The sequence below is a fragment of the Meriones unguiculatus genome, chromosome 11, assembly GCF_030254825.1.
Source record: "Meriones unguiculatus strain TT.TT164.6M chromosome 11, Bangor_MerUng_6.1, whole genome shotgun sequence".
NCBI lineage: Eukaryota > Metazoa > Chordata > Mammalia > Rodentia > Muridae > Meriones > Meriones unguiculatus.
Window position 1 is genome coordinate 38,317,262 of NC_083359.1, and position 25,894 is coordinate 38,343,155.

The 25,894-nt window shown below is 48.1% G+C and overlaps 1 protein-coding gene across 3 annotated transcripts in view; it reads left to right on the forward strand.

Annotated features, from left to right (window-relative positions):
- Nucleotides 1-1,651: 1,651 nt before the first annotated feature.
- Nucleotides 1,652-25,894, forward strand: part of Nsg2 (neuronal vesicle trafficking associated 2) — a 57,794-nt gene continuing 33,551 nt past the window's right edge. Inside the window, exons 1-3 of one of the 3 annotated variants that reach the window (XM_021657612.2) lie at nucleotides 1,652-1,832; nucleotides 2,702-2,852; nucleotides 18,706-18,789. In XM_021657612.2, coding sequence (XP_021513287.1) covers nucleotides 2,724-2,852; nucleotides 18,706-18,789 — 213 coding nt within the window. In that variant the 5' untranslated portion in view covers nucleotides 1,652-1,832; nucleotides 2,702-2,723. Of the gene's footprint in view, nucleotides 1,833-2,108; nucleotides 2,234-2,701; nucleotides 2,853-18,705; nucleotides 18,790-20,892; nucleotides 21,036-25,894 lie in introns of those variants that run through there. The other 2 variants (XM_060363893.1, XM_060363894.1) reach the window with 2 other exon arrangements.

The window sequence follows — 25,894 nt, forward strand, 5'->3', positions numbered from 1 at the left end:
TCTTACATGTCACATACATTAAAAATCTCACCCAAAGGTATTTGTTTTCAACTCCCATTTTTTTTTTTTAATATCAGAATGATTCTGTTTCATTTGGAATCCCTTAACCTCATTCTCCAACGAGGTAGGAATCCTTGTCACTCCAGCCATGGCCATCCTCACAGCTTAGCTTTTTAACTTCACATGTCACCAACCCTGAATTTCCCCTTGCCTCCCGAAAAGCCCTTTTGTGGACCTTACTAAACTCTAGGAACCTCTGGCTTGAAAAGTGTGTTTTTTCCTTGTCAATCAATCATGAACTATCAAAGGGAATTCTTTGTCTCTGGGGGCAGCAGCAGTAGGACTGGATAAAATTGTTCATAATGGAACATGTGGTCGTTGACTATATTATGCTGGCCTGTGGAATGCTTGAACCTGGCAGTCATATAGGTCTTTGGAAAGGAGGGGAAGGAAGATCAATATTTCTGAGAGTGTTTCCCTCTCACATCCATCCATCTTCTCTTAAGACTGCCCTGGGTAGCCCTGGTGTGTGACGGCCTTCATGGTCTCATAAATCTCTTTGCACACACACTTTATTCCTAATCAGGACAGATGGCACATACTCTTCTATGCCCATTAGTATGTGAACACTAGCTAGGTTTCACTTTTTGTACACAGAACAAGATACTTTTGAAATCAAAGATCAGGGAGGGTACACAATACCAGGGCAAGTGGGGTCACGAAACACAAGAACAGCACGGCAGCTGGTGATGAACAGTGAGCTGAGCCACACCTAGGCAGAGTCACTGGCCATGGACTTGAAGCATCCCTATGGTTGAAACAGGCATTCAGAACGCTGTTCACAAGTCAAAGGTGTTTCCGAAGCACAGTCACTGCCATCCTGCAATGGGGGTGCAGTTGCTCTCCACAAAGGTGAGACAGCAGAGGCTCGGCGTGAGTCTACAGAAGGTACAAGATCCACACAGCCGGTTTGATAGGGCAGACCCTGCCTCTTCCCTCCTCTCACCCTGGACATCAGACCGGGTGTCCCTTAATGTCTTGTCCTAGGTAGGGACTTTGAGGACAGAGAGTCGGGATTCAAATCCCAGTTCTGGTCCTTTCCAGGTCTGTGACCTTAGCTGACCTGAACAGTCCCGGGGCAACTGGGAGCCAAACAGCTCAAGTCTACGTAGCGCTCTCTGCTTTCTGTGAGGGTATGTCCACACTGCATGCCATCCCCATTTCCTGGTCACTGTTAGAAACCACCTTTTAAAAAGAGGGCGGTAGCTTGAAAGGTGCTACTGCACAGCTAATGGAAAATAGCTGCCAGTTTACTTTCTCCACCGACCCTAGAGCAGGTGTTTGAGCCACTCTGTTTTATAATATTGTTAGGGAAGCTTTGGTAAGAGGTGAGCCCTTCTCCTTAAAAAGAAAAAGAAACAGTGCCTGCTTTTCCAGTCTTCCCCCAAAGACTCAAGAATTGCATTTTACATAATCGTGTAATTTTTAAAAGCCAGATTATTGTTTTTGGAATAACCAAAATCCCTTCCACTTTTTTTGAACCCGTTTTTCCTGTGCGGGGCTTGTGGCCATGCATGAGAAACAGCAGGTGGTGCCAGATGACAGGTGGTGTGGGAGCCGTCCCCGGTGGGAGGCGCGAGCAGGCGAGCAGGCTGGGCAGCTGCCAGATCTTCTCTGCGCGCTGGCGCCTTGCTCTCAGAAGCTCCGGAGCCAGGCACGAGAGGGCTGCTTTTTCAGCATCCCGCTCTCGGGCTGAGGAGGGAGGACTCGTGTTTGTCCTCCTCCTCTACATATTGGCTTGACTCTGCTCTGACCCCCACCAGTGCCGCACAGTAAGTAGGCATTTGTTTTTGTTGTAACCACTCCCCAGCATGCTCCCAGCCCTTACCACCCTGTCATCCCCACAACAACCCTGTTCTGTCTAATTATGTCCCACCAGCAGGATTGACAGGAGAAATTCAGTTGTGCTGTGCTTTTGAGGGTGGGGGTGAAAGCAATCCTTGGCGTCAAAGGGAGCTGGAGAGAAAGAAATGCGATTTGTTTATTTAGTTGGCAATCTTGCAATATGGGGGCTGCTAACTTTCCATGAAAAAAAAAAAGCCCTTGGCTATTGAGGAAATGGAGGTATTTCATGGCTGAATAACGACATCACGTTCTAGCCTGCCTCTTTCTGATTTAGAAACCTGGATCTCATGGACAAGCTACATTATTATGTTTAAAAAAATAAAAAGAGGTGGGTACCGTGAGGAATGCTGAATGTATTTAATTGTGTTTTAGAGATTGGCAAAGAAAAGGCAAAACAGCAATGTGGGTGGTGAGGTGAAATGTATCCTACTGCAGGGGGCCCAGGATAATGGAGTTTCCTTTTGTGCTAAGAACAGGCTTGCCAGTGGGGCTCTAGGGATGTTAGCCTGGGTGTCTTGGCATTTTTTTTTAAGCTCATATTTTTTTCATGAAGGCCAGAGATGTTTTTATTTTTACTGCTCCCTAATCTGAGGGTCGGTCGGTGAACTCGGTGGGCAGTCAGCGCATTCTGATGGTTAATGAAGTTTTCCTGGACAATGGGAAGCATGTCAGGAAATCTAGCAGGAGATTGATGGCTCCCACCAGACCGAATGCTGCTGGAGTTGAGCCGTTGTGGACTGTCGTCAGCGCCTCCTCGAATTCCTGCCGTAACCAGAATCCCTGCTGCTTGCCTTAGGTCTGGGAGAAAAAGCAGAAGTATGGTGAAGCTCAACAGCAACCCTGGAGAGAAGGGGGCCAAGCCGCCTTCGGTGGAGGATGGTTTCCAGACCGTCCCCCTCATCACGCCCTTGGAGGTTAATCATTTACAGCTGTCTGCTCCTGAGAAGGTAATAGGCGCTCTCCCTTTCCTTGTCACCCCAACCCAGGAACCCAAGCAGCAGCAGATTTTACCCCCTCAAACCCTTTCGTTCGCCCAGCCACCAAATAGGCTCCCTTCCTAGGAAAATACTCTACCCAGAGATGAGACATGTCTTGTGTTACTGCGGATTTATGGTGTCTGCTCATAGCTACATATGCAGGCACACAAATTAATGTTCTTCTTGTTAAGATTTTATGTGGCAGATGAACACACACAAGCATCTACATGGAGATGAAGGGGAGGGGGAGCCTGTCTTAATTTTCTTGAGGTGTTTTGAAAATCGATGGTAACGATAGGAGGGCAGGGACTTGGACTTAGTCCAGCAGCTCCCTGTTTGCACCTGCTGAGGTCGAGCCCTCAGCTAGGAGTTGGTTATAAAAAGATGAAGTTACAAAACCCTCCTTCAGAGGAACCCAGCACATCCTGGTAAATGCTGGACGCATCACAAAGGGTTGAGGGGGGGTGTCTGGGATAGGACTGGGAGGGCAGGATAGACAAGCTGCAGAGGAGAATATATCCAAATTAGAGTTTGGAAGGTGAGTAAGAAGCTTTACAGGTTTGAGGAGGGAAAAGAGGTATTTAAGGCAATGGTGATGCTGTGGCAGCAGGAGAATGGAGAGATGAAGCAGGGAAGCTGCCTCGGCTGATGGCACATCTCCTGGCATGAAGAATGGAGGTGGTAGAGGGGTGTCATCCCACGGACATAGGGAGGAGAGAGTGCGTAAGGGTTGCCTGAGAGAGCGGGGGCTTGAGGAAGCGAGCTACGGACCGGCGTGAGAGGTTTGCAGGTAAAGAAGGGTCTTGTTCCCAGGCTGGAGACTGAACAATGGATCATTCCGTCTGTTCGATTTTTTTCATTGGCATCTCCAGGAGGGCATTGTGTGTCTTAACCATTTGGCTCCATCCAATCAATGAAGAGGGACTAAATCGAGATGAGGTGCTGTCTGATTGGCTGGGGCTGAGTCATTTGTTTTGAAAGCACAGAGGTTTTTGATAGAAGAATGTGTCAAGGTGGGTGGTAGAAATAGAGTTGTTGAGCTATCCTGAGGAACTAATAAAGCCTTTAAAAATGAGCTTTGAGCATGCCATTGCTGCTGAGGAAATGTGAAGAGGTGGTATTGAGAACTCACCTCAGGCACATCCGACACGCTCAGTGGATTTTCCTCTCTTTTCTTTTTTTCTTTCTTTTTACTTCACATTGGAAACACCAGGGGATTTAGGAGCCCCTGTTACCGAGGTCACCACACCCCCACCCAGAGCAATTCTGTCAGAATCTCTAGGATGAGATCCAGCCATCAGCATAAATGCAGTCTCCCCAAGGGACCATGGGTGGCCAAAGTTGAGCCACTCTGCCTCAGCCCTGTGACACACCTGTGAGTCTAAGACTGCAAACTCACATCATAAGCTAAAGTTTGGGGTGGGCCAACCGCATAGAAAGACTAAGTGGGAATGTTTGGACCTGAATCCCGGCATCAGTGGAGGTTGTGAAGGAGAAGACATCTTGTCTCGAGGTTCTGCAAGTTAATGACCACATCCACATCCACATCTGAGAGTCGTGTGTGATGAAAGGGACAATAGGGAAGTCACCTCCCTGCAGCCTTCCACAGGATGTCTACAGAGAGCGTGCCCTCTCTCCCTACTCTCCTAACTCCACTCCAATAGTTTGCTTCTCTCGATGATGTACCAGGAAGCCCTCCCAAAGCCAGAGCAATCAGCTCTCTCAGTGAATGTCAAAAGATACAGTGGTTCCCTGCAGAGTCACGTGACCACTCCCTGTGCTGCTCCTCACAGACTTTCCGCTGGGTGGGTGTCGGTTTCCCTTCTGTGCAGCAAAGAAGCTCCTAGTCTGATAGAACAAAATCAGATATGGCTTTAGAGATGTCAAGTGGCACAAATTCAAGAACAAAAGAAGGGTAGTTAACAGGTTTGAGTGCTTTTTAAAATGCCAAGCACTGCCCCAAAGCACACTCCCCCCCAACACCCACACACGCAAACACACGCACACTGTCAAGCACACGTGCACACACTTTTATTTCAGTTTCTCCCTAGAAAATAGAGCCTGGTCTGGTAAGGGAGCAGCTGTTTTGATGGAGTGTTTAAAGAAACTCAAGCACAGGTCGGTAATGTAACTTCCTAGGTAAAGCTGGTAAAGCACCCTGGATGTAGAACGTGGGCAGCGCTGTTTCAGGGCCTTCCGCCTCAGGAACAAGGAGTGAACTGGCTTGAGACCCACAGACTTGACCTCAGTTTCTAACTCAGTCAGTAAGCCACGGGGTGGATCAGTTCTCTCTTAGGTCTGTGTCTGCTTTGAGTGGGGAATTGTCTTAGTTTTCTGTGCTACTAAGATTTTTATTACTATTCATTTAAACTTCCCAGGCCAGGAGGTTTGCCCTAGTGTATCATACATGCTACGCAGGGGCTCTAACGACTGAGCTAGCTCTCCAGTGCAGCCTGCTCTACAAGAGCAAACACAATTTTCCCCCGACAGCAGAACAAATGTGTTAAAGGTGAATTCTAGTCCAGAGTCCAGAGACCAATTTCCCTAAATGATAGCCACCACCACGGACTGGGAAGAAACTGTCTTAGCTGGGTTCAAATCCTTGTTTCTCCTTCTACTGGAGCCCCCTTAGCTAAGAGCTAACTTCCTTCCTTTCTTTCCTTTTGTTTTTGTTTCGCTTTGCTTTTGAGACATAGTCTCTCTACATAGCCCTGGCTGTCCCAGAACTCACTTTGTAGACCAGGTTGGCCTCAAACTCACAGAGATCCACCTGCCCTGCCTCTACAGTGTTGGGATTAAAGGTGTGCCACCATACCCAGCTCCCTAACACCTTAAACCACCTCAGATTTGGCCTCCTTGTGTGTATAGTAGGAATGGTGTTGGGATTCACAGGGAGCGGTGAGAGGGTGACTTGAGCCGTTTGATTAGATCTCAGTGTTTGAAGCTAAGGTAATATCAGGAAAGTCACTTGTGCCCTGTGTTAAATCATGGTTTTCCCTTTAGAAACTCCAAGGCATGAAGTGTGCTTGCTAGCTAACATGGAAAGCCATCTTTGGATCTATTCATCAAACACTTTAGTATTCTCATGTATAAGCATTAGAAACCCCTTTGGAGGGATCTAGCAAAGAGTGGTCTCTGCTCTTGGTGAGGACTCAAGTTCAGGTTCCAGCCAGCACCCACATTAGGCAGCTCACAACCACCTGTTACTCCAGCCCCAGAGAGATCTGACACCCTTCTCTGGCCTCTGGACACACACACACACCTTATTAAAAAAAGGAGAAAAGAAAAAGAAAGAAAACACTTTGATGGCCTAATAAGAAGGATGAACGTCTTAGTCTACTCTCTTGCTTTTTCTCTAAATGTCTTTAAATTATCCCTTGAGAATTTTACGTATATGCATTTTGATCATACACACCCCTTCCAGCAACCCCTAGGCCACTTTAAAAATGACTTCCTCCCAACTTCACTCCTCTTTTTCTTCTTTTTAAAAGTAGCCCACAGAATCTGATTAGTGTTGTCCAAATGCACATAGGTGTAGGATCGTCCACAGTAGACTCAGGGAGCCTCCTTGTGGCCACGCCCACAAAGAAAAATGTCTTCCTTGCCCAGCAGCCATGAACTGCAGATCCTACTCAACTGTGAGGGGGGCTTCATGAGCCCCTCCCTCCTCCACACTGGAAGCTTGCTTAGTCTGTTTTCTGTTGTCAAGCAGGAACAAAGAGCTGCAGCTAGCTCGGTTTTTGAGACTGGAGGTCCAGAACGCACAAATGCCAGCCATGGCTGGGTCCAGAGCACAGCAGGGACATCATGCTGGGAGCACGTGAAAGAGGGAGAGATCAATCATATAGTGAGATAGAAAGCAAGAGACCTACTCGGCTTTCTGAGGAATTAGCTGGACACCCAGAAGAAGCACATTCCTTCCTTCCGAGGTCACTGCCCCCACCCTGTGACCTCATTATCTTTTTCTAGACCCTGCCTCTTAAAGGTTCCTTATCTCTCAGCATAGCTATCCTGAGGACCCAGTTCCAATACACGGTCCTTTGGGAAGCACTCAGGTTATATCTAAACCACAGTAGCGAGCCTCAGACTCCATTCTAGGTGGGGCCCTAAGATGACATCACTGTCTTCCATGTTCTTTCCCTGACCTATGCTTCACAGGTTGGTGGCTGCCTCAGGAGGCAGTGGCCTGGCCTCATAGTGTTTCATCTGTATCTCTCGCATCCTACTTCAGGCTCTATTCTGCTCCTAAGACATTTTCTCAAGAGTGGCGACCTGTCTCTTCCCCATGTCACACCACCCTCAATGCCTTACCTTGGCATTCCAGGTCTTGTGTTATACAATTTCCATTTCTTGTATTCCTACTTTGTTTCCCGAAAACCACCCCTCTGTGAACAGCAACTCATTATAGGAGCTACTCAGCCACCTATGTGAACATTTGGCAGTGTCTGAAGACATATTTGTTAGTCGTAGAGAAGAGAAGGAGGAAGAGGAGGAGAGCATCAGGTAGGCCCGTGTAAGAAGGAGGGAGATTTAATTCAGGAAGACAGTGGAATCTGGAGCCCCGTTCAATGAAGTTATGCTGGAGGCTGTGGGCCACCCTATGGACAATGATTCAGCCCCATGATGGCTCCTAGGACATTTTTTCTTCACTTCCGTTCGTTCTTCTAGAGAACACTGGGACAGTTAACTTCAGTAGAGGTGGCCAGGTTTCCTGCAGGTACAGCGAGAAAAGAGAGAAACCTCAGAATCAGGAGCCTGACTATAAGCCATGGCTGTGGTATGAAGCAATGGTACTGTTGGGACTGGCTCCATGGGAATAGTACCTAGATGGATTCTCGCCAAGGTGGCTTCAGGAGAATTTATTCTGCCTCATTTCCATTCACCCACTTGGCCTGAGGTCACTGGCTCTGCACGAACAGTCCTAGTCCTGCCACACAGCAGGAAGAAGAAAATCTTTAATAAAATTTCCTCTTCTGAGTTTAAAAATGGATTTCATTTTCTCATCAGATGTGTGGGCAATAGACTCAAAACCAAGCCAGCAAGTGTCTCCCAGGTCATAGGAGAGAGCTTCTGAAAAGTTGGTGTGGTGTTTGAATAAGAATGGTTCCTATAGGCTCATATATTTGAATACTTGACCCCCAGCTGGTGGAACTGTTTGGGAAGGATTAGGAGGTGTGGCCTTGTTAGGGGAGGAGTGTCACTGGGGGTGGGCTTTCAGGATTCAAAAGCTCAAGCCATCCCCAGTTAGTGCATTCTCTGCCTCCCACTTTTGGATCAAGATGTAAGCTCTTAGCTACCGTTCCGGCACCATGCCTGCCCACCTGCCACCATACTCCCCAACATAATAATCATGGACTCACCCTCTAAAACTGTAAGCCCCAATAAATTCGCTCCTCTATCAGTTGCCTTGGTCATGGTGTATTTTCACACTGATAGAAAAATAATTAAGACACTTGGGACACCCAATTCCACCTCTGGGCCCTTCCCACTAAAAAGATACAAGTACTCTGGAAAACTGTGAGGTTTCTACCCATGAGTCTCACTTTGCAAATGCAGATGTGGGTTCAGACAATAGACCTACTGTCTCAGTACTCACCCAAAGAATACTGCAGCTGAGCTCTGTAGATATCCTGGAGCCACCAGCAGGTACATGGCAGGGCTGTAGAAAGCAGGCCACAGGCAGACACGACCACCTCAGCAAAGCCTTGGGTCAATCTCATGTGCTTGCTGAGCCAGCTGCCAGGCTCCAGCCATGCCATTTTACTTTCTGCTAATTGTTAAGTCTTCATGAATCTGGAGGATGGATGGCTTGCCTACATGGAGGAGAGGAGGAATGGAGAGATTCTGAGATCAGTTATTGGCATCTGACGCGCTTCTAAGCTTATGAGAGTGTGAAATCCATGGCAGAGCACATGCTTTCTATAATCCTAGAGAGCTGGGTTCAAATCTTTGCCAAGCTGCTTATCTGCTGTGAGGCTTCAGGTAGGTTGTTCAGCCTCTCTGGGCTTTGTGTTGTTGGAGCTGGGGAGTGGGCATAATATCCACCTAACAGGATACTGTGAGAGAAAAGACAATGTGGAAAGTGTCTAATGGGCCTCGCTTGAGCATGATACAGAGAGGGCTCATCGATCCAGCTTCCTTCCTTTCCCTGGAGGCTCTGAATATGTCACCTAATGTGGTGTGTTGTGGAAGAAGACTGTATTGAGAATGACTGAGGAGCTTCAAGAGTGAGGGCTGAGAGAGAGCCGACTCACACAGGGCAGATGTGGAAGGCTCTGGGGCAGACTGTAAATCTCCTGTCCAGGGGCTGTGTGTCCCTTGCCCCCTGCCTTCCTCCCTTCCTTTACTCCTTGAGACACAGTGTTTGGGAAATGTCAGCCTCTCTAGGGAGCGGCTCCACTGCCCCACAGGGCAGCCTCCCCAGCCGCTACAGAGAGGTTCCCCCAGAGGCTTCTGAGATTCCCCAAACTGGCTGGGGCTTGGGCAGTTCCCACCAATAGGTAAAAAGCAATCAATAAACAGAGTAAATATTCTCTGTAATTTAAAAACAGCAACATTAAACAAAAAATATATTGATAATAATCAATATATTGGTTGGTAATTTTTGGGAAAACGTAATCCTGGTACATGCTTTTTGAAATGTTAAATTGAGTATCTTCTTCCATTCCTTTTAAGTTAGTGGATAGAGTGCCAGGTTTCTCTGTGGTGCTTTCATAGGCACATGTCTTTATAGATTGTTCTCGTCCACATGCTTACTGTCCTTCACATGCAGGCTCCCTCTTCCGCACCTCCCTTCCTTCCTCTATAGTCTCCTCTCTTCTGCTTGGTTAAATGTTTATTTTGTGGTGTGCCTGGTGCCTGGTGCTTGTGGAGACCAGAAGAGGGTGTTGGATCCCCTTGGAACTGGGGTTACAGACAATTGTGAGACACCATGTGGGTGCTAGGAAGCAAATTCATGTCCTCTTGAAGAGCAGCCAGTGCTTTTAACCACCCAACCCCCTCTCCCACTCCCCCTCCTTCTGCCTTTAGGTCTTATATCCTTGGGCCCCCCACCTCCTGTGAGCGTCCTTCCTCCTGCCCCACCACATTCCTATTGGCTGATAACTTAATGCAGGGTGTTTTAGCAGTTACGACATTGTTATAAGATCATATTGGATACATCACCTGACTTTTGTGCTTCTTGTTGGTAAGATTGTATCCTATGAGCATATTTTTTTTCTGCTATACAGTGCTTTACAAATACTATTAAAAATGGGACTGATTTGAACTATTGAGGAGAAAAGTCTGGTTAAGTGAACACTGTTGTAAAACGGGAAACTCTGAGCAACTATCGTGAGGATGAGGCAGAGATGCTCAAGGCGAAAGAGGTGATCATATTCTTGCTCTGTGGGCACATGGTCTCAGGCGGTGGCATGTGGTCTCACGTGCATAAGTTCTAGTCTCTCTTTTTTATGTTTTATGGGCACTTGAAAAGAGAACATATTTCTGGGGCAAAACAATGTGACTTTTAAATTATATGTGTGGGTATGCACAAGTGAGCGCCCTGCTCTCCAAGGCCGGAGCTAGACATTGGATCCCCTGGAGCTGGAGTTGCAGACATCATGAGCCACCTGATGTGGGTGTTGGGGACCAGACACTGGTCCTCTGCAAGAGCAGTGGGTGCTCTTAAGCACTCTCTCCAGCCCCTGGAATGTGATGTTTTGATCCGTGTATACATTATATAATGAAATATGCACAGTGAAATATTTTTTTTTAGCCGTAAGGGATTAAAATCTTTTCAGTTCCGACAACCTAGATGATCTTGGAGGACAGACAGTGTGTGTGACCCTTTGATTGCTAAATGTTGAGAAATGAGAGTGGGTTGATGGGGGCATTTGAAGGCTTAAGTCTGTAATTTTCAGTTTCGGAACCGTGAACACACATCACACTGTTGTCTTAAAGAGTCACTCCCGTTTCACCAAAGGTGAAGCAGCGTGGGTGAGCCAGTATGACTCGCTCTCTTCCACCAGGGTGAGTCCCTGTGGAGAGCTGTTGAGCTGAGAGCGAAGGCACTGTGTTGAAGCAGTGCTGGCCACGCTTGATTTATATTTTGTCTCAAAGAAAGCAAAGGCCTGGCAAAGAAAGGAGCCCTGGAAAGAGCCCAGAGCTGCGTGGCAGCTTCATATTAAGCGTCCTGGTTTTTGATTCATCTTGCTGTGTGATGGAAGCCAAATGCTCTGCTTCTCTCTATGCCTGTCTCCTGGTGTGAAATTGATGGTGCTGCATAGACTTCCACTAGCTCTCTGGGCCCAGACACCTGGTCCAGCTTTCAGGAGCTCGGGGGAGATCTAATCTAGGGGGAAAGTGTGAGGTGAGGAGCAGAGAAGGCAAACGGGGAAGATCTGAGTGAGGACTCCGCCCCTATCTGAACCTCTGGCCTCTCTTCCTTTGTCCTCACCCCTGGCAACAGCGTTAGTGGGGCCTGCAGGATCCAGTGTCCTCAGGATCAGAAAGTGTGAGGTAGCCCCTGCCTAGATTCAGCACTGCCTCCCAGCGACTAGTGAGGGTTGTGGCCTCAGGCTTCTCTGGGCCTCAGTTTCTTCCGTCATCAAGGGCAGGTGTGCACCTACACTGATTCCTAAAGTGGAAAATAGAAAGACCAGCAATGACTTCAAGGGGGAGACTCAAGTACTGGAAAGAAAGATGAAAAATAAAGCAGCAGCCAGTGCAGTGCTGGCACACACCTTTAATCCCAGCACCTGAGAGGGAGAGGCAGGTCAATCTCAGAGTTCGAGGCCAGCCTGGTCTACGCAGAGAACCCTGTCTTGAAAAACAAGCAAGCAAGAAAATAAACACAAAAAGAAAGAAGGAAGGAAGAGAAAATTAAATCAGCTCTCCTTGGTAGCATCCCTACCTGATGTGCCCAAATCCCCCATCCTGTTGCAGGGATGAGCTGTGTCTACAGTGAAGGTCTGTTGCAGGGATGAGCTGTGTCTACAGTGAAGGTCTGTTGCAGGGATGAGCTGTGTCTACAGTGAAGGTCTATTTTTGGCTTCTGCAAGCTGGACTCATAAAAATACAATCTCGCTCCTTGTCAGCACGTCTACGCTTTCATTTATTGTTCCTGCCAATTCTGGGCCTCGCCATGTGGGAACCTCTTCATTATTGATAATGCAGGGAAGTAGTATTTTAAATTTTTATGATCTGCACTTTGAGCCATCTGAACCACCATGTAGGATCTGGCCTTGCCAGTGAAGGGGTGGGTTGGAAGTTGGGAGATAGGGCATCCACTGGGAATGAATAATTTATCCTATTTTCCCAGTGTCAATTACGTTGAATTATATTCCTCACATTATTAGCTTGAAAGGACAATGGGGGACCAGTGTGTAAACAGGAGAAAAAAACAAAATGACTTTGCACACACCCACAATATTTGAAAACCTGGAGCTTCAGTTTTTTGGAGGTTTTTTGTTTTTGTTTTTTTGTATTGTGTGTGTGTGTGTGTAGTTTTTGTTTGTTTGGTTGGGTTTTGTTTTTTTGAGACAAGGTTTCTCTGTGTAGCCTTGGCTATCCTGGACTTGCTTTGTAGATCAGGCTGGTCTCAAACTCATGGAGATCTGCCTGCCTCTGCCTCTCAAGTCCTGGGATAACAGGTATGTACCACAGAGCCCAGCTACAAGCCTCAGTTTTTAAATGCCTCTAAACCCTACTTTTAATAATTAAAAGGCTAGAAAGAATTTTTATTTTCAGTCCCCTTCACCCCTACTTTCACCTCATTTTCAAATCAAGTCAAGGCTTTCAGGGCTCTGTCTTGTTCTGTTTACTTAAAAAAAAAATAGATGGGAGAATTCCTTATTTGCAGTAGTGTCTTTCTCTGCAAAATCTCTCTCTCCCCTCTCCTTCCTTCTCCCTTCTCCTTTCCTCTCCCTCCTACCTCCTCTCCACTCTTTTTTCCCTTTCCCCTCCATCTCCTCCTCCCCCTCCAGAGAGAGGAGACTGTTTCTGGTTCTAATCCACAGGAACAAAACACCTTATTACTCTGGATTTCAGCTTGAGTTTAGTAACTTCACAGGCGGGGATTTCCTTTCCGCCCCCACCACAGCCTCCTCACAGTGGCCGGGCTGTTCCTCCAGAAGCTGGCCTGTTGTTTAGCATCCTTCTTCAGCTCCTGTGCCCTAAGGCCATCTCTCTATGGTGCTTGCAGTGACCTTCTCGGCCTCTGCCTGCCCCTCCAAATTCATCTCTGTCACTCCCCTTGTGACCCTGTTCTCCGGCCACCCAGAGATGTGTGTCTGTGGTTCTTCCAGGCGGCAGCCTCCTGATGTCTTCCGCATGTTTGCTGGTACATGCTCCTCCCTCCATCTACAGAGATGTTTCTTTGGGTCTAGGAGGCAGGAATGGAAGCAAGAAACATATCTAGACATGAATTAAGGGAGAGGTACAGGAGGTGCCAGGAAGTAGAACTAGAAAAATGTGTTACTTTGAGGATGTTTTGGACAGACGGCAGCTAGAACGGATGGACTGCCGGAATGGATTTGGAAATGGAAGGGCAGAAAAAGGGGTTGTGAGAGATTCCTTTACTTTATTTGAAATAAACCATGGTATTGTCTTGGTTAGAGTTTTCGTTGCTGAGATTAAACATCACGACCAAAAGCAGCTTGAGCAGGAGAGGGCTTATTGCATCTTTCAGCCTATAGTCCGTTATCCAGGGAAGCGAGGCAGGGACTCAAGACAGGAGCTGATGCAGAGGCTGTAGAGAAATTCTGATTTCTGACCTGCTCTTCGTGGCTTGCTCGGCCTCTTTTCTTACAGCACCCGGACCACAAGCTTCAGGGTAGCAGCATGCACAGTGAATGCCACATCAACCATTACTGGTGGGGGCACTTTCTCAATTAAGTTCCCTCCTCTTGAATGACTCTAGCTGTGTAGAGTTGGCATAAAAATTGGCCAGCACAGCATGGATAATGTTATTTTCAGGGTCATATTCTATAGGCATGATAGTGCAGGACAATTGGGAAAGCTATAGGATCACACTAGCGCATCAAAGAGCAGGCTAGTTGGGAAAGGTGAGTCAGAGCCCTGAAGCTTGAACAAGGCCATGGTAACTGTGGGTGTGGACCTGAGAGAAAGAATCCAGTCGGCGAAGTGGGTCCCAGTGAGCTCTGAGACAAGGAATACACTGTGAGCAGAAAGAATGAAAGATGTGCTCGGCATGATGGTGTGAGTGAGAACGCCTGGGTCTCAGCATTTGCAAGGAGTGTGGCCAAGCACTTGCCCTGTAAAATCTCAGAGTCATCCCATGAAGAGGTCAGGTGGGAGAGGAGAGGCCCAGAGGATGAAGGCTGAGGAGGGATGACCAGGCGGAGGAAGAGAACCAGGAGGAGATAGGCACAGGCCAAGGGAGCAGAAATTCTCAAGGAGCAGGGGGACAGGAGGCCTGTGCACTTAATAGGACCGCTTCCCAAATAAGCCGTCTGGTAGGGAGACATCCAAAGTCAGACGTGCATACAAGCCATGGAGCCTCCTTGCGTGGACTGGCTTAATGGTATTGTGCTCCGAGGCACAGCTTCTTCATGCTCCCGGCGCTGGCTGCTGTTCCAGCCAGCGGAGAGACCGAAGTGCAATCTTCCAAGTGCAGTTTCCACGGACTGGGTAACACTGATGAATCCTGAGTGGAACCATGGCACACCGGAGTGAGGACAGCATGTAGAGCTCAGGATGACGGCAGCACACCAGCTACTCACTACAGGAAGAAGGGCCTCGCTGTTTGAGATGCACTTGGGGCTCTAGGAGATTCCCTCCTGGCCATTTAGAAATACTTTGCAGCAGCCTTGGAGAACAAGGAGCTTTAAAAGAAAGGAAAAAGAAAAGGAATAGATGAAGGGTGCTCACAGGCCAGGCAGAGGCGCCTGGCTGTCCCTTGGCCTGTCCCTGGAGCTAAAAAAAAAAAAAAAAATTGCCCAGGGCACCTGGAGCATTTCATCAGCGTTCAGAGCAGGGCAGGATGCAGGTGAGAGAGCTGTGGCCCCAACACCGCTGCAAGTCAGCTCCTCCGAGGGAGAAATGTGCGTCTTTAAAATAAATATCCTCTGTGGTTTTTGAGTTAATTACATGTTAGGTCTACACTTATTTGAAGACATTAGTGGAGTCCCACAGTGTCTAAAAAGCCTACCGGGGTCTGATTTCTGGTGTTTAACGTGCTATCCGAGGGACCGTGATGTCACCCTGCAGCGCTCCCACTCTAACAAGCCACGGGGCACCTATCCTGTTGGCAGACATTCGCCTTGCCCCTAGTCTGGGGCCACTGTGAAGAGTCTTCCCTGACGGTCTTGGTTACCTTCCAGTGGGTCGATTATGCTTTTTCCGCCGCCTTGGGGTAGACACAGGAAACCTGTTGGTTCGGGTATGCCTCCTTAGTGTTTGTCTCACTGAAGCCTGAGAACCCCTGTTTCATTTTTGTGGGCTTTCCTGGAATGCATTCATATCAGACACAAAACTTTTAGCCTCAAACAGCAGGAAACCCACTCCACATTGGAAGAAAGCCTGAAACGGATATATTTCCCTGTAACTGCGGAGTTGAGCTTCGGACAAGGTGTGGTCCAGGGCTGGGATGTTCTCAGGCCTGTCTCCACTGTCTGGGCGTCTCTTGGCTGCATACTCCTCCATGAGCTGCCTTGCTTCTCCTCCTGGACATCCTTGGAGTAGCAACAGTGGCTACCTCAGTACTAGAACTTACGTTCCTGCTGCACCACGCGAGGAAAAAAATGCCACCACGGGGACACCATGGAAACCAACGAGGTTTCTTCCCACACGGATATAGTTAGTGCTGCCTCATAGCTAATTTATTCAAGCCAAGTGACATGCTGACATCAAGATAGTGTTCCCTGGTTGTCTGGCTCCAATTAGGGACCATCAGGGTCATTAATGGAGGGGGGGAATCTCACCAGATCATAAGTGGGGCCAAGGTAAGCTTCTGAAGGGAACCTCAGAGAGCTTTGAACTCAGGAAATGTCTTAGGATTTTTGTTGTTCCAACAAAACACCATGACCAAAATGCAAGTTAGGGAAGAAAGTGTTTATTTGCCTTACACTGTCACATGGCTGTTCATCACCAAAGGAAGTCAGGACAGGAACTTGAACAGGGCAAGAATCTACAGGCAGTAGCTGATTCAGAGGCCACTGAGTGTACTGCTTACTGGCCTGCATCACATGGCTGGCTCAACCTCTTTTTTATAGAGGCCAGGACCATGAACCCAGGGATGGCACCACCTACAATGGGCTGGGCCCTCCTCCATTAATCACCAATTGAGAAAATGCCTTACCATGGGATCTCATGGAGGGATTTCCTCAACTGAGGCTTCTTCCTCTCCGATGACTCTAGCTTGCATCAAGCTGACACACAAAACTAGCCAGCACAGAAAGGAAAGAGATCCTGGAAAAGCAACCTCAAATATGTCAGCCGAAATATAAATCCTTTCTAATACACACCAAATGATGAGGAAAGTTTTAGACTTTATCAGAAGCTCTGGGAAGAGCATTTCTAAAACAGAGGTAACAAGGACTCAGAAGTAAATGTTCCTTCTCCAGGTGGGTGAAAGGAGCTAGAGTCTAGGCCAATCGCCATGGGTATAAAAGGATAAGCCTCAGCCAAGAGGTGAGAAGTGGGCCCAGGCATGTGAGGAGGTGGACTTGGTTCCTGCTGCTGTCTTGGGCCAATGCAAATGTATCATCTCAGAGTTTTTGTAAGCCAGTCTTGGCATAGTTAGCTGAGTCCTGTGTTGAGGGTCAACGTCAGGTGGTGGGTGGCCTGCATTCCCATCTATCTCTGCATCCTCGTCCAAGCTCATTTGTGTTGTTGGATAGATTCTGTTCCTTGTGGTTGCAGGACTGGGGTTCTCATTTTCTTGTTGGCTGTCAGTTTTGGCTTGCCCTCATCCTAGCTGCATGGCCCGGCCACACGCGTGTCAGGGTCGCTTGTCAAGGCCAGTAGATGGTCCTTTCCCCTTCTCTAGAGTTTAATGACATTATTCAATCATGGAAGGGCCTCTGTGCAGCAGTCTGTAAAAAACAAACAAAATAAAACCACAAAAACAGATCGGCACCAGCATGCCCCATGGGCAGAACAGGAAGCCCAGCCTGTGAAGTTGCTGGACTCAGGCTCTCAGGAATAGCATGAATCTCGGTGTTTTGATCCTGTGAAGTGGCACCAGAAGCAGTCCCCTGTGACAGAAACAGGTACTCTGTTTAGTATGAGGAAAGGGAAAGCGTGAGGGGGTGTGTGGGTGGCCAGGAGTCTGTATGCTCAGATGGAACCTTACAGCCTGGTCAGTTTCCATGTTGTTCACAGTGCCGTAGCGCTTGGCAATAATCACAGATTATTGGTCAGATCTCTTTTCCTCCTACTCAGGCTACAGAGTGGAGCGGAGGTCCATGAATGCCTTGTAAGGTGGATTGCACACCTTAGTAAAGTACAGTGCCAAAATAATCACGCTTTGGTGAAATGAGGTGATGCAATGGGCTGAACAGATGCCTTCATTTTTCTTTATGCAAATTCACAAATCATATTACAATTAAGAGTCTGTGTAAAGGATTAACCAGTTGGTTATTATTAATAACTTGCATCTATAACCCAAACTAGGAAAATAGCCTAAACATTTAGCAACTGAAGATCAGCTGCTGAGAAACTGTAGGAGTCAGCTGAACCTTGAGGAAAATGCCAACACTGAGAGTGGGCAGCATCTTTGTAGCTAGAGGCAAGTTAGTCACCTTCTAACTACAGCTTCCACATTTATGAGGCAAAGCAATTCCTATCTTGTATCATTATTAGAAGGGTAATATAGAATGAATTGTAGTGTCTCTGTGCACAATTCAAAAAAATAATAACTTTTAATGAAAAAAAATTAAGTATAGAGCAGATGAGATGGCTCAGCAGGTAAGGGCACCAGGGTTCATTCCACAGAGCTTACATGGTGGGAGGAGAGCCTTGGCTGCCATTAGCCTGTCCTCTGATCTCCACACAAATATCCCTGCATGCACATGCCCGCCCCAAATAAACATAATTTTAAAAACTTTTAAGGATCAGGATCAGTTGCAGCGTACATCTGCAGCGAAGCACACTACATCAGGAGAAGAATGCCATATTCGGTTCGGGGCATGGCAAAGCCATTCCAAACACGATTCCACAGCAGCTATGGCCGCATGCGCTGGGCCTGCCAGCAGCCAATCACAGATGGAGGAGGATCTCATGGGGGGGGGGCTGCTTAACTATTGGTTACTAAGGACTTGTCAGTCATCATCTTCAGTTGTGGATCAAACAGTGAAACCAACCCAGAATCCTGAATCCAATGGCCGCACAAAGGGTCCTGGTTAAAGGAAGTGGGTGACAAAACAAAAAGACATGCATATGAAGCATGACAGAGGTGGGAAGAAGATCTCACACACACACACACACACGCACACGCACACGCACACGCACATGCACACGCACACACTTTGTTTACATTGGAAAGTGGAAAAACCAGAAAAGGACATCGTGTTGCCTGGTGAAGGTGGTTTGCTAACGCCGTGGTTTAGGAGTCTCCTTTAGCAAAGCAGCGGTATATAGTCATAATACTATACACTATAGACAGCAATACCCACAGCACACGCAAACACTGGAGAGGCATGCAGCAGCAGCAGCATGCCTGCTAGGATGGGGGAGTGGTGGGGGACGTTTGAATGTTTTCTTCTGTATTTAGAGAGGGGGCTCATCTTCCCTGATGTCTGTGAGATAGAGAGCAAGTTCTAGTGGTCAGAGGAGAAGCTGGAGATCTGGTCTCTGAGCTAACACTTGTCTGACTTTGCAGGTGATCGTGAAGACAAGAACAGAGTACCAGCCGGAACAGAGGAACAAGGGGAAGTTCCGGGTGCCGAAGATCGCCGAGTTTACGGTCAGTTCCTTCGTGGGGTGACACGAAAGGGGGAGAGGTGGCACTTGCTGGTGGCACAGAGACACTTATGCAGTAGGAGAGTGGTGCAGCCTAGTCCAGGAGGAATTCTGGAAGTCACGTCGGCTTCACCACTGAGGGTTATCGCAGGACAAGAGCGTTACTCAGGCTCTCGACAGATTTGATGATTGATAAGGAATGTCCATGGCTTCTCACTTTTTCCCTACCTGTTTTTTTTTTTTTTTTTTCCCTTCGTTTTCATCACAACCTCCAAGAGATGTGACAGGAGCATATGAAGAGATGCAAATTCTAGTCAGCAGCTTTGGCCCTAACACAGAAAGCAGAGAACAAGAGAAGATGAGAGGGATAAGGCAGTAAGGCAGTGGGTTGTTTTTTGTTTTTTGTTTTTTTTTTTTTTTGAGGGGGGGCGTGTAGGTAATTTTAGAGCAGTAAAGTATGATGCATAAGGATGAAAGGAGGACCTGAGGTTAGTGTCTGGGAGGTTGCTGAGGAACTGACAGGAGGAGGCCATCATTCAGTGGGCACGAGAGTCCAGAACTGAGAGAGCACATGCAAAGACCCTGAGGCTATAGGAATGCTGGCTCCAATAGGAACAAGGGCAGTGAGGCTGTGCTCCAGGAAAGGGTAGGGGAGAAACAGACAAGTCAGAAGAAGAGGGCAACATGCAGACAGTCTAGTCTTTGTCGGCTGTGTGGATGAATTTTAGGTTGTAATATTGAAAGCTTATAGGAAACATCTGAAGGACTTGAAGTAGAGAGGGACGTGACTGAATTTGGGTTTTAGAAAAACTGCATCATTTTTTACATAATGGTGTGCAGTGAGCAAGGGGTCAAATGGGAGATTGTTAGGCTCCTGTGACTGTCCAAATAAAAAATCAACAGTGGCCCAGTCAAGACTAGTGAATGGACAGCAAGAGAATCAGACTGCACGGGCTGAAAGCTAACACTGCCTTTGGTTATGTGGGGACTGGAGTGGGTTTCTTTCCGCCCTCGATAGTCTTTCTCTGCACTGAATCTCTACTTGAGAAGCTGTGTGTGTGAGCTTGGATGCCGGCTCCCTTGCGAAGGCGGGGACTGCTCATTTACTGTCATCTCACCACATCTTCTTCCACTGTGGCGTGGACCTAGTGAGAGTGGGACCGGCCCCTGCTGTGCGCAGTCGCCTGCAGGAATGAGCACAGAGGTCTGAGGGGAAGGCAGGGTGTCTTGAGGATGAGATGGACATATCAGGGCCCTGGGGTAAGCTTGGCTGGTCCTGGCACCGAATTCACAACAAAATGCCAAGAGTCACACGTAAGAATAGTAACAGAAGCACTTTACACAAAATCAGAGTACTAGACAAGGTTGGACTTTCTGCCTTTCTCTTGGGCACATAAATAAAACCGGATCTCTATAATAAACTATTTTACAAATTCTTACGGTTTAATTTTTCAGGCTGGCAAGGTGGTTCAGCAGATGACCTAAGTATGGAGACCCAAGTTCAACTCTTAGAATCCACATAAAGGGGAGAGAGTCTTCTCCATGGCATGCACAGAGAGAGAGAGAGAGAGAGAGAGAGAGAGAGAGAGAGAGATATTCCATAGGTGTTCTGTGAGTCCCCTGTGGATAAGGAGAGACTGGTATAACCCCCCCCCCCCATTAATCAAAGGGAAACTGTGGCCGAGGGAGGTGATTCATCTGCTGACCCAGTTACCCAGTGTCAGAGCAAGTGTCAGAGCCGGGCATGTCTGGCCTTTCTGTCCAGCCATGCTGCCTGTAGTTGATGGTTGCCAGAAAGAGCAGAAATGATCAGCTAAAAAGAAGAAGAACAGGAGTGGCTCTATCGGGGTCCAGGCCTGTGGAGGCCTGGTTTGGTTCTGACCTGGCAGGTCCTACTGGAAGGAGAGGGTTGGGGTTGGTTCCCTAGCAGACCGTTGTGAGCACTGACTGTCAGGTGTGGGTGGGGACAAGCCATGTCTTTTGGAACAAAAAATAAAAAAAAAAGGAGGGGGTGGGGGAGCAAAGCAAATTCTCATTTGCTTATGTAAAGCTTGAAGTGTTAATTAGCCTCGTTTTCGGCTTTATTCAGAGAGCTTCCTCTGGGCTTTGTAGAGGATGCATCTGCTAGCTGCAGGGTGGTGGGGAGGAGGGGGAGGAGGCTGTGTGGTAATTAAGAAGAGTCTGAAGGTCTTCCGTGAGGAAGCTCAATGGGGCTCAGGGAGCCACCAAGGCTGTTGCGGGAGCAGAACTGTGAGACTTTTTTTTTTTTTTTTCCTGGGAAAGGAGGTTTGGGCTTCTCTGACTGGGCAGGCAAGAGGCTGAGAAGAGGTTCTGAGTCTAGGAGCCATGGTGGGTGGAGGAGGTGGTCTTGCCACCCTAGCTGCGTCTGGAGCTATGGATGGAGACTTCACCTAGAGAAGCGGTGCTAGGGGCACAGCATTTCCATACAGCCTCAGAGAGCTTGGCGCTGACAGACAGCTGCTGCCTGCTCGGGCCCAGTCGCTGTGCGCCCTGTTTTCCTGCATCTGAGGAGGTTCTTGCAGTCCTTCCTGGGCCCTGGGAGCCGGGGATGCCGCCAAACTGCCTTTGCGCACTGATGTTTCAGAACAGCAGCTCTCAAGCTTCCTGAGGCCGCGACCCTTTAATGCAGTTTCCCATGTTGTGGCGACACCCCCTCCCCAGCCATAAAATTATCCCATTGCTGCTTCCTAACTGTAATTTTGCTGATGCTATGAATCACGATGTAATCATCTGATTTGTGGGATATCTGACACCCGAGCCCCAAAGGGGCCGTGATCACAGGTGGAGAACCACTGTTCTACAGAGTTCTGGTGTTGTGGCCGCAGTGGTGCTGTGGAGGGGCTGGTGCTGGGGGAGAACGGGAGTCACGGGTAGAAGGCTGTGCTGTTCTGGGAGGCTCTGGTGCCGTGGAGGTGCTGGTGGCACGGATGCACACAGGGCAGTGATTCCAGGAAGAATTTTGTTTCTATGGAAGCTGCTGGTGGCACAGAAGGTAGTGACCCTTTGGAAGGACTGGAATCGTGGAGGAAGTTCCTGGCGGTGAAGAGGGCTCTGGCTATGGGGGGATGACAATGCGGAGGTGTCCAAGGCTTCGGGTGTCATGGTGTTTTGGAGATACGGCGCTGTTGAAGTTCCCGCTGTGGAAAATTCTGATACAGTGGAAGATGGCAGCACCTTGGAAGATACTGCCTCCACAGGAAGTCTTGGTGACAAGGGAAGTGGTGATCTTGAGGAAGAGACAGGTGCTTTCTTCCTGGTGGTTGTGTTGGTGCCAAGAAGGACGCTGGCGCCGTCCATAGCGCTGACGCTAAGGACGGCGCTGACGCTATGGCCCATACTAGTGCTAAGAATGGCGCTGGCACTAGAAAGGCTCTGGGGCTGTGGAGGGTGTTAGTGCCATGAACAGTGTTGGTGCTATCAATAGTCGTGGTGCCTTGGAAGGTTCCTGCTCTATGAGGGCACCTGTGGTGTGGAGCGTGCTAGTGCCTTGGAGGAACTAATGCTGTAGGAGTGCTAGAGGCATGGAAGGTGCCATACTGTATGGGAGATGCCCATGTGCCAGGCCTGCTCATTCCAGGGCTGGTCCGCTGGTGGAAACTGACTGTTGTATTTGAAAACTATCGTGTTATGGGGGTGAGGGACACTCAGAACAACACCTGGCCTTTGAGGACTGGCCTGAGAATCTCAGTGCATGCCCTGGTGAAGTTCCTTTATCCTTCTGACATTCTAGTTCCTCGTTGGTGAGATAACAAAGAACTTACGTTACTAGACTACTCTGGGTGCTTAACAAATGCTTCTTCATTCCCTCTGTAGTCCTATTCCTTTTTCTTCCACTTTGGTTCCTAGCTTCCTGTCTGTCTAAGAAGTTAGATCTGTCACTTGGTTAGGCTCTGAGCTTCTCTTTCCCTTTTCATGGGGCTGTGACCAGGGAGATACGGAGGAGCCATTGAAGGCTGTAGGCAGTTCAATGTCAGGATTCCCGGGTGACCCCTGCTTCATAACAATGACCTCTAGAGCTGTGACTCTTAAGTGGAAGCTATTTTTCATGACCTTTTATTGAATTTGTTCTTGGACGACTTCATGCACATATGTAGTGCCTTCTGTTTACTATCCCCTTTAACTTCTCTCACTCCCCCCGCCCATCCCATCCCTGCCATCCTCCCTACAATACAGCCGTGATCTCACAGCAGCCATAGCTACCTACAATGGACTGGAGAAGACTAGGCCTGTCAACCGTCAGTCATAGACTGGGGAAGGGTCCACATGGCACGTGATCCTAACCTCTCTGCTGAACTATGGGATACTGATAGATCTTGGGCAACACAGACATCCTCTTCATTTGTGATCTGATGAACTCATGTCTGAAACCCCTGCTCACACAAATGACCCTTGTTAAACTCAGTAGTTTAACAAGGCAACCACAAAACATGACCCAAAACTTTTTAAAGTAGGCTGTTTTTCAACACATTACTTACAACATGAATGATAACATGTTTTTAAAAGTATTCTTTTATCCCTCCTACCTCCAACAACCGTGCAATAAAGATATTGCTAGTAATCCAAAATGATGTTCAGAAAAAGGAAGGGACTGTCCCAAAGTTGTTCAGTCAGGAAATGTTGGACAAAACAGCCCATCTCACTCAGCCGTGCACCTCACGATCCTTGCCACACATCAGTGCCAGCCTGCCCTGACCCACATGACCTCTCTTCCTTTTCTTTCCCCTTTTTCTTTGCCTTCATGATATACTGTGGGCTGGCTCAATGCCCATTCCTGGAAGACACAAAGTTAAGAATCAAGGTGCCTTCAGGACACTCATCACAGTGTAGAGTAGACAAAGCAACAAAACCCTAGTTACTTCCTGTGGGAGCCTCTCCTGTCATCTTGGCTAGCTAGCTCCTCTGGGCCCTACATGGTCATGTTGGGTCTACATTTCCACTCGGTTTCCCAGGGATGTCCAATCTTTAAAAATGCCTGGCTTACTGCTGTTTCTAGTTCCTAGCACAGGGCCGGGCATGGGTGAGTTGCAGTATGGACCCAGTCCCTTGGGGTGGCCTCCATGTTCTTTGCTGAGCTCAGCCTAGACAGGCTTCAACTGAAGAGTGCCCAGGCACATGGAGAAAGGCCGTGGGATACCCATAGACCAGCCCCAGGGCTCATTTCAGGGAGTAGAAGCCAGAGTGGTGACCAACATGAAATAGGAGGTAGGAGGACCACAGCAGTGAGGTGCTCTTTCTCTCCTGAAGAACCGGTGTAGGTAGGCTCTCATTAAAATCAAATAATCACAACAAACTATTGAAAACAAAACCTCTCCAGCAGACATTTCAGACCTAACTAATTTTCAGTGTTGATTTTGTACTGTTTGAACCACTCGAACCACTACTGTTTGCCCTGGTCCCAGTAGTGGTTTATGGCTTTCTGCATGCTGTCCTACATAGAAAGGCTGCTCTGGGCACATGGGCTACACAGACCACACAGACAAAGCTCCTTCATACTCGTAGGAGCAAACCAGCTCAGAGAAGCAAGGCGACTTACCCTGGGCCCCACGGAGAGGAGGTAAATCTGAGCTGTGCCCCAGGTCCTAAGACTGGTCCTTCCTGTCTCCAGGGCCTCCAGTGCTGGAGAAGGCTACTCAGGGTAAGCCACTGCTGAGTGGTGGAGAAGCCCCAGCTACCCAGGGCTATGGCTATGTCACCTTCCTGCCATTCCTTTATTTTCTTCTATACTGCAAAGCCTTAGACCTCAACCCTTCTGCATTCCCCCCAACACGGAGAGACAACAGAACTGGCCACCCCATGGCAGTTGCCATGCCCCAAGAGCCTGTCCTTTCTGCACCCCCATTCCTCAGCTCCTTCAGCAGCACTCTGCTGACAACACGCCTCCCTGGCCTCTTTGTCCCCCTTCTCAGCCTCCTTCAGGCTATTTTCACTGCCCCCGCCATGTCCTCCTTATCTTTACACTCCAAAGAGCCTTGCCAGAGCCCTACCAACCTAGGTGCTCAGAGATACTCTTCCTAAATGAATAAAAAGGCTAACGAACAAGCAAACAAAATCCCAGTAGCCGAACTCTACGTCATCAACCTCGCAGCACCGGCAGCCTCCCTACCAACACCTTCATTTCAATCCTGGCCTTTTCTGTCTCCGCCCCTCCCCGCCCCACGGCACCTCACCCATCTGTAGTCCTATACACATCTTCTTTCTGACAACTCTCTCCTTCCCCTCCTTCCCCCACCCCCCTCCTCAAGCCACAGGGACGTCCTTTCCTGGGTGGGATTCCAGCCTTCCTGGGAGCAGCAGCTGGGGTTTTGAAATGTTACTTTGTTATCTGTTGTCTCGGTTTTTATTGCTGCCTCTTTATTTTGAGGAACGTTTTTGGGGGCACATTATTAAAAACTGCCTGCTGGGCTCAGGGCACCGTCATTATCCAGCTCGGAAAGAATTTGCACATGAGTGCTTGGTGAAGAAAGGCTGCCATAGTAGTTAAAGTTCACGACTTCCCTGTGGCTAGAGAGTCACTGGGAATTAGACTAAAGATGCTGTCTTTGGTTTTGGCTGGATAAGTTATCTTGTTAGAGTTACCTTCAAGAACATCTGCTGTTCAAACAAACGAATAGAAAAACAGTAAGACAAAAAAATAGTAATAATAGCAACACAAAAAGTCTGCATACACAGTGGAGTTTATTTTGTGTTGGCCAACTACTCACGGATATGGAGCCTGGCCTGGAGTGTGCTTTACATACATACATACATACATACATTCGTACGTTTGTATATATGTGTGTGTATACATACATATATGGAGAGAGAAAAAAATGATAGAGTGTTGGGAAGGAAGGATATGGATAGAGTTGGGGGAGGGACAACATCTTCACGATATATTGCATGTAAAATTTTTTAATTAGAAGGTTTTAAGAAAGAATCAAAGTTGCTTTTTTAAACAAACTATTTCTCAGGGAGAGAAAATCTATAGGGTCTTCTGAAGAATAGCCCAGAGTTTGCATGAAGTGATGGGGGAGTCAATGGCCGCAAAGCCAGCCCCCTGAGCCACTCTTATTGCTGGCTTCTCAGTCTCCCTCTTTGCAGCAATAGGA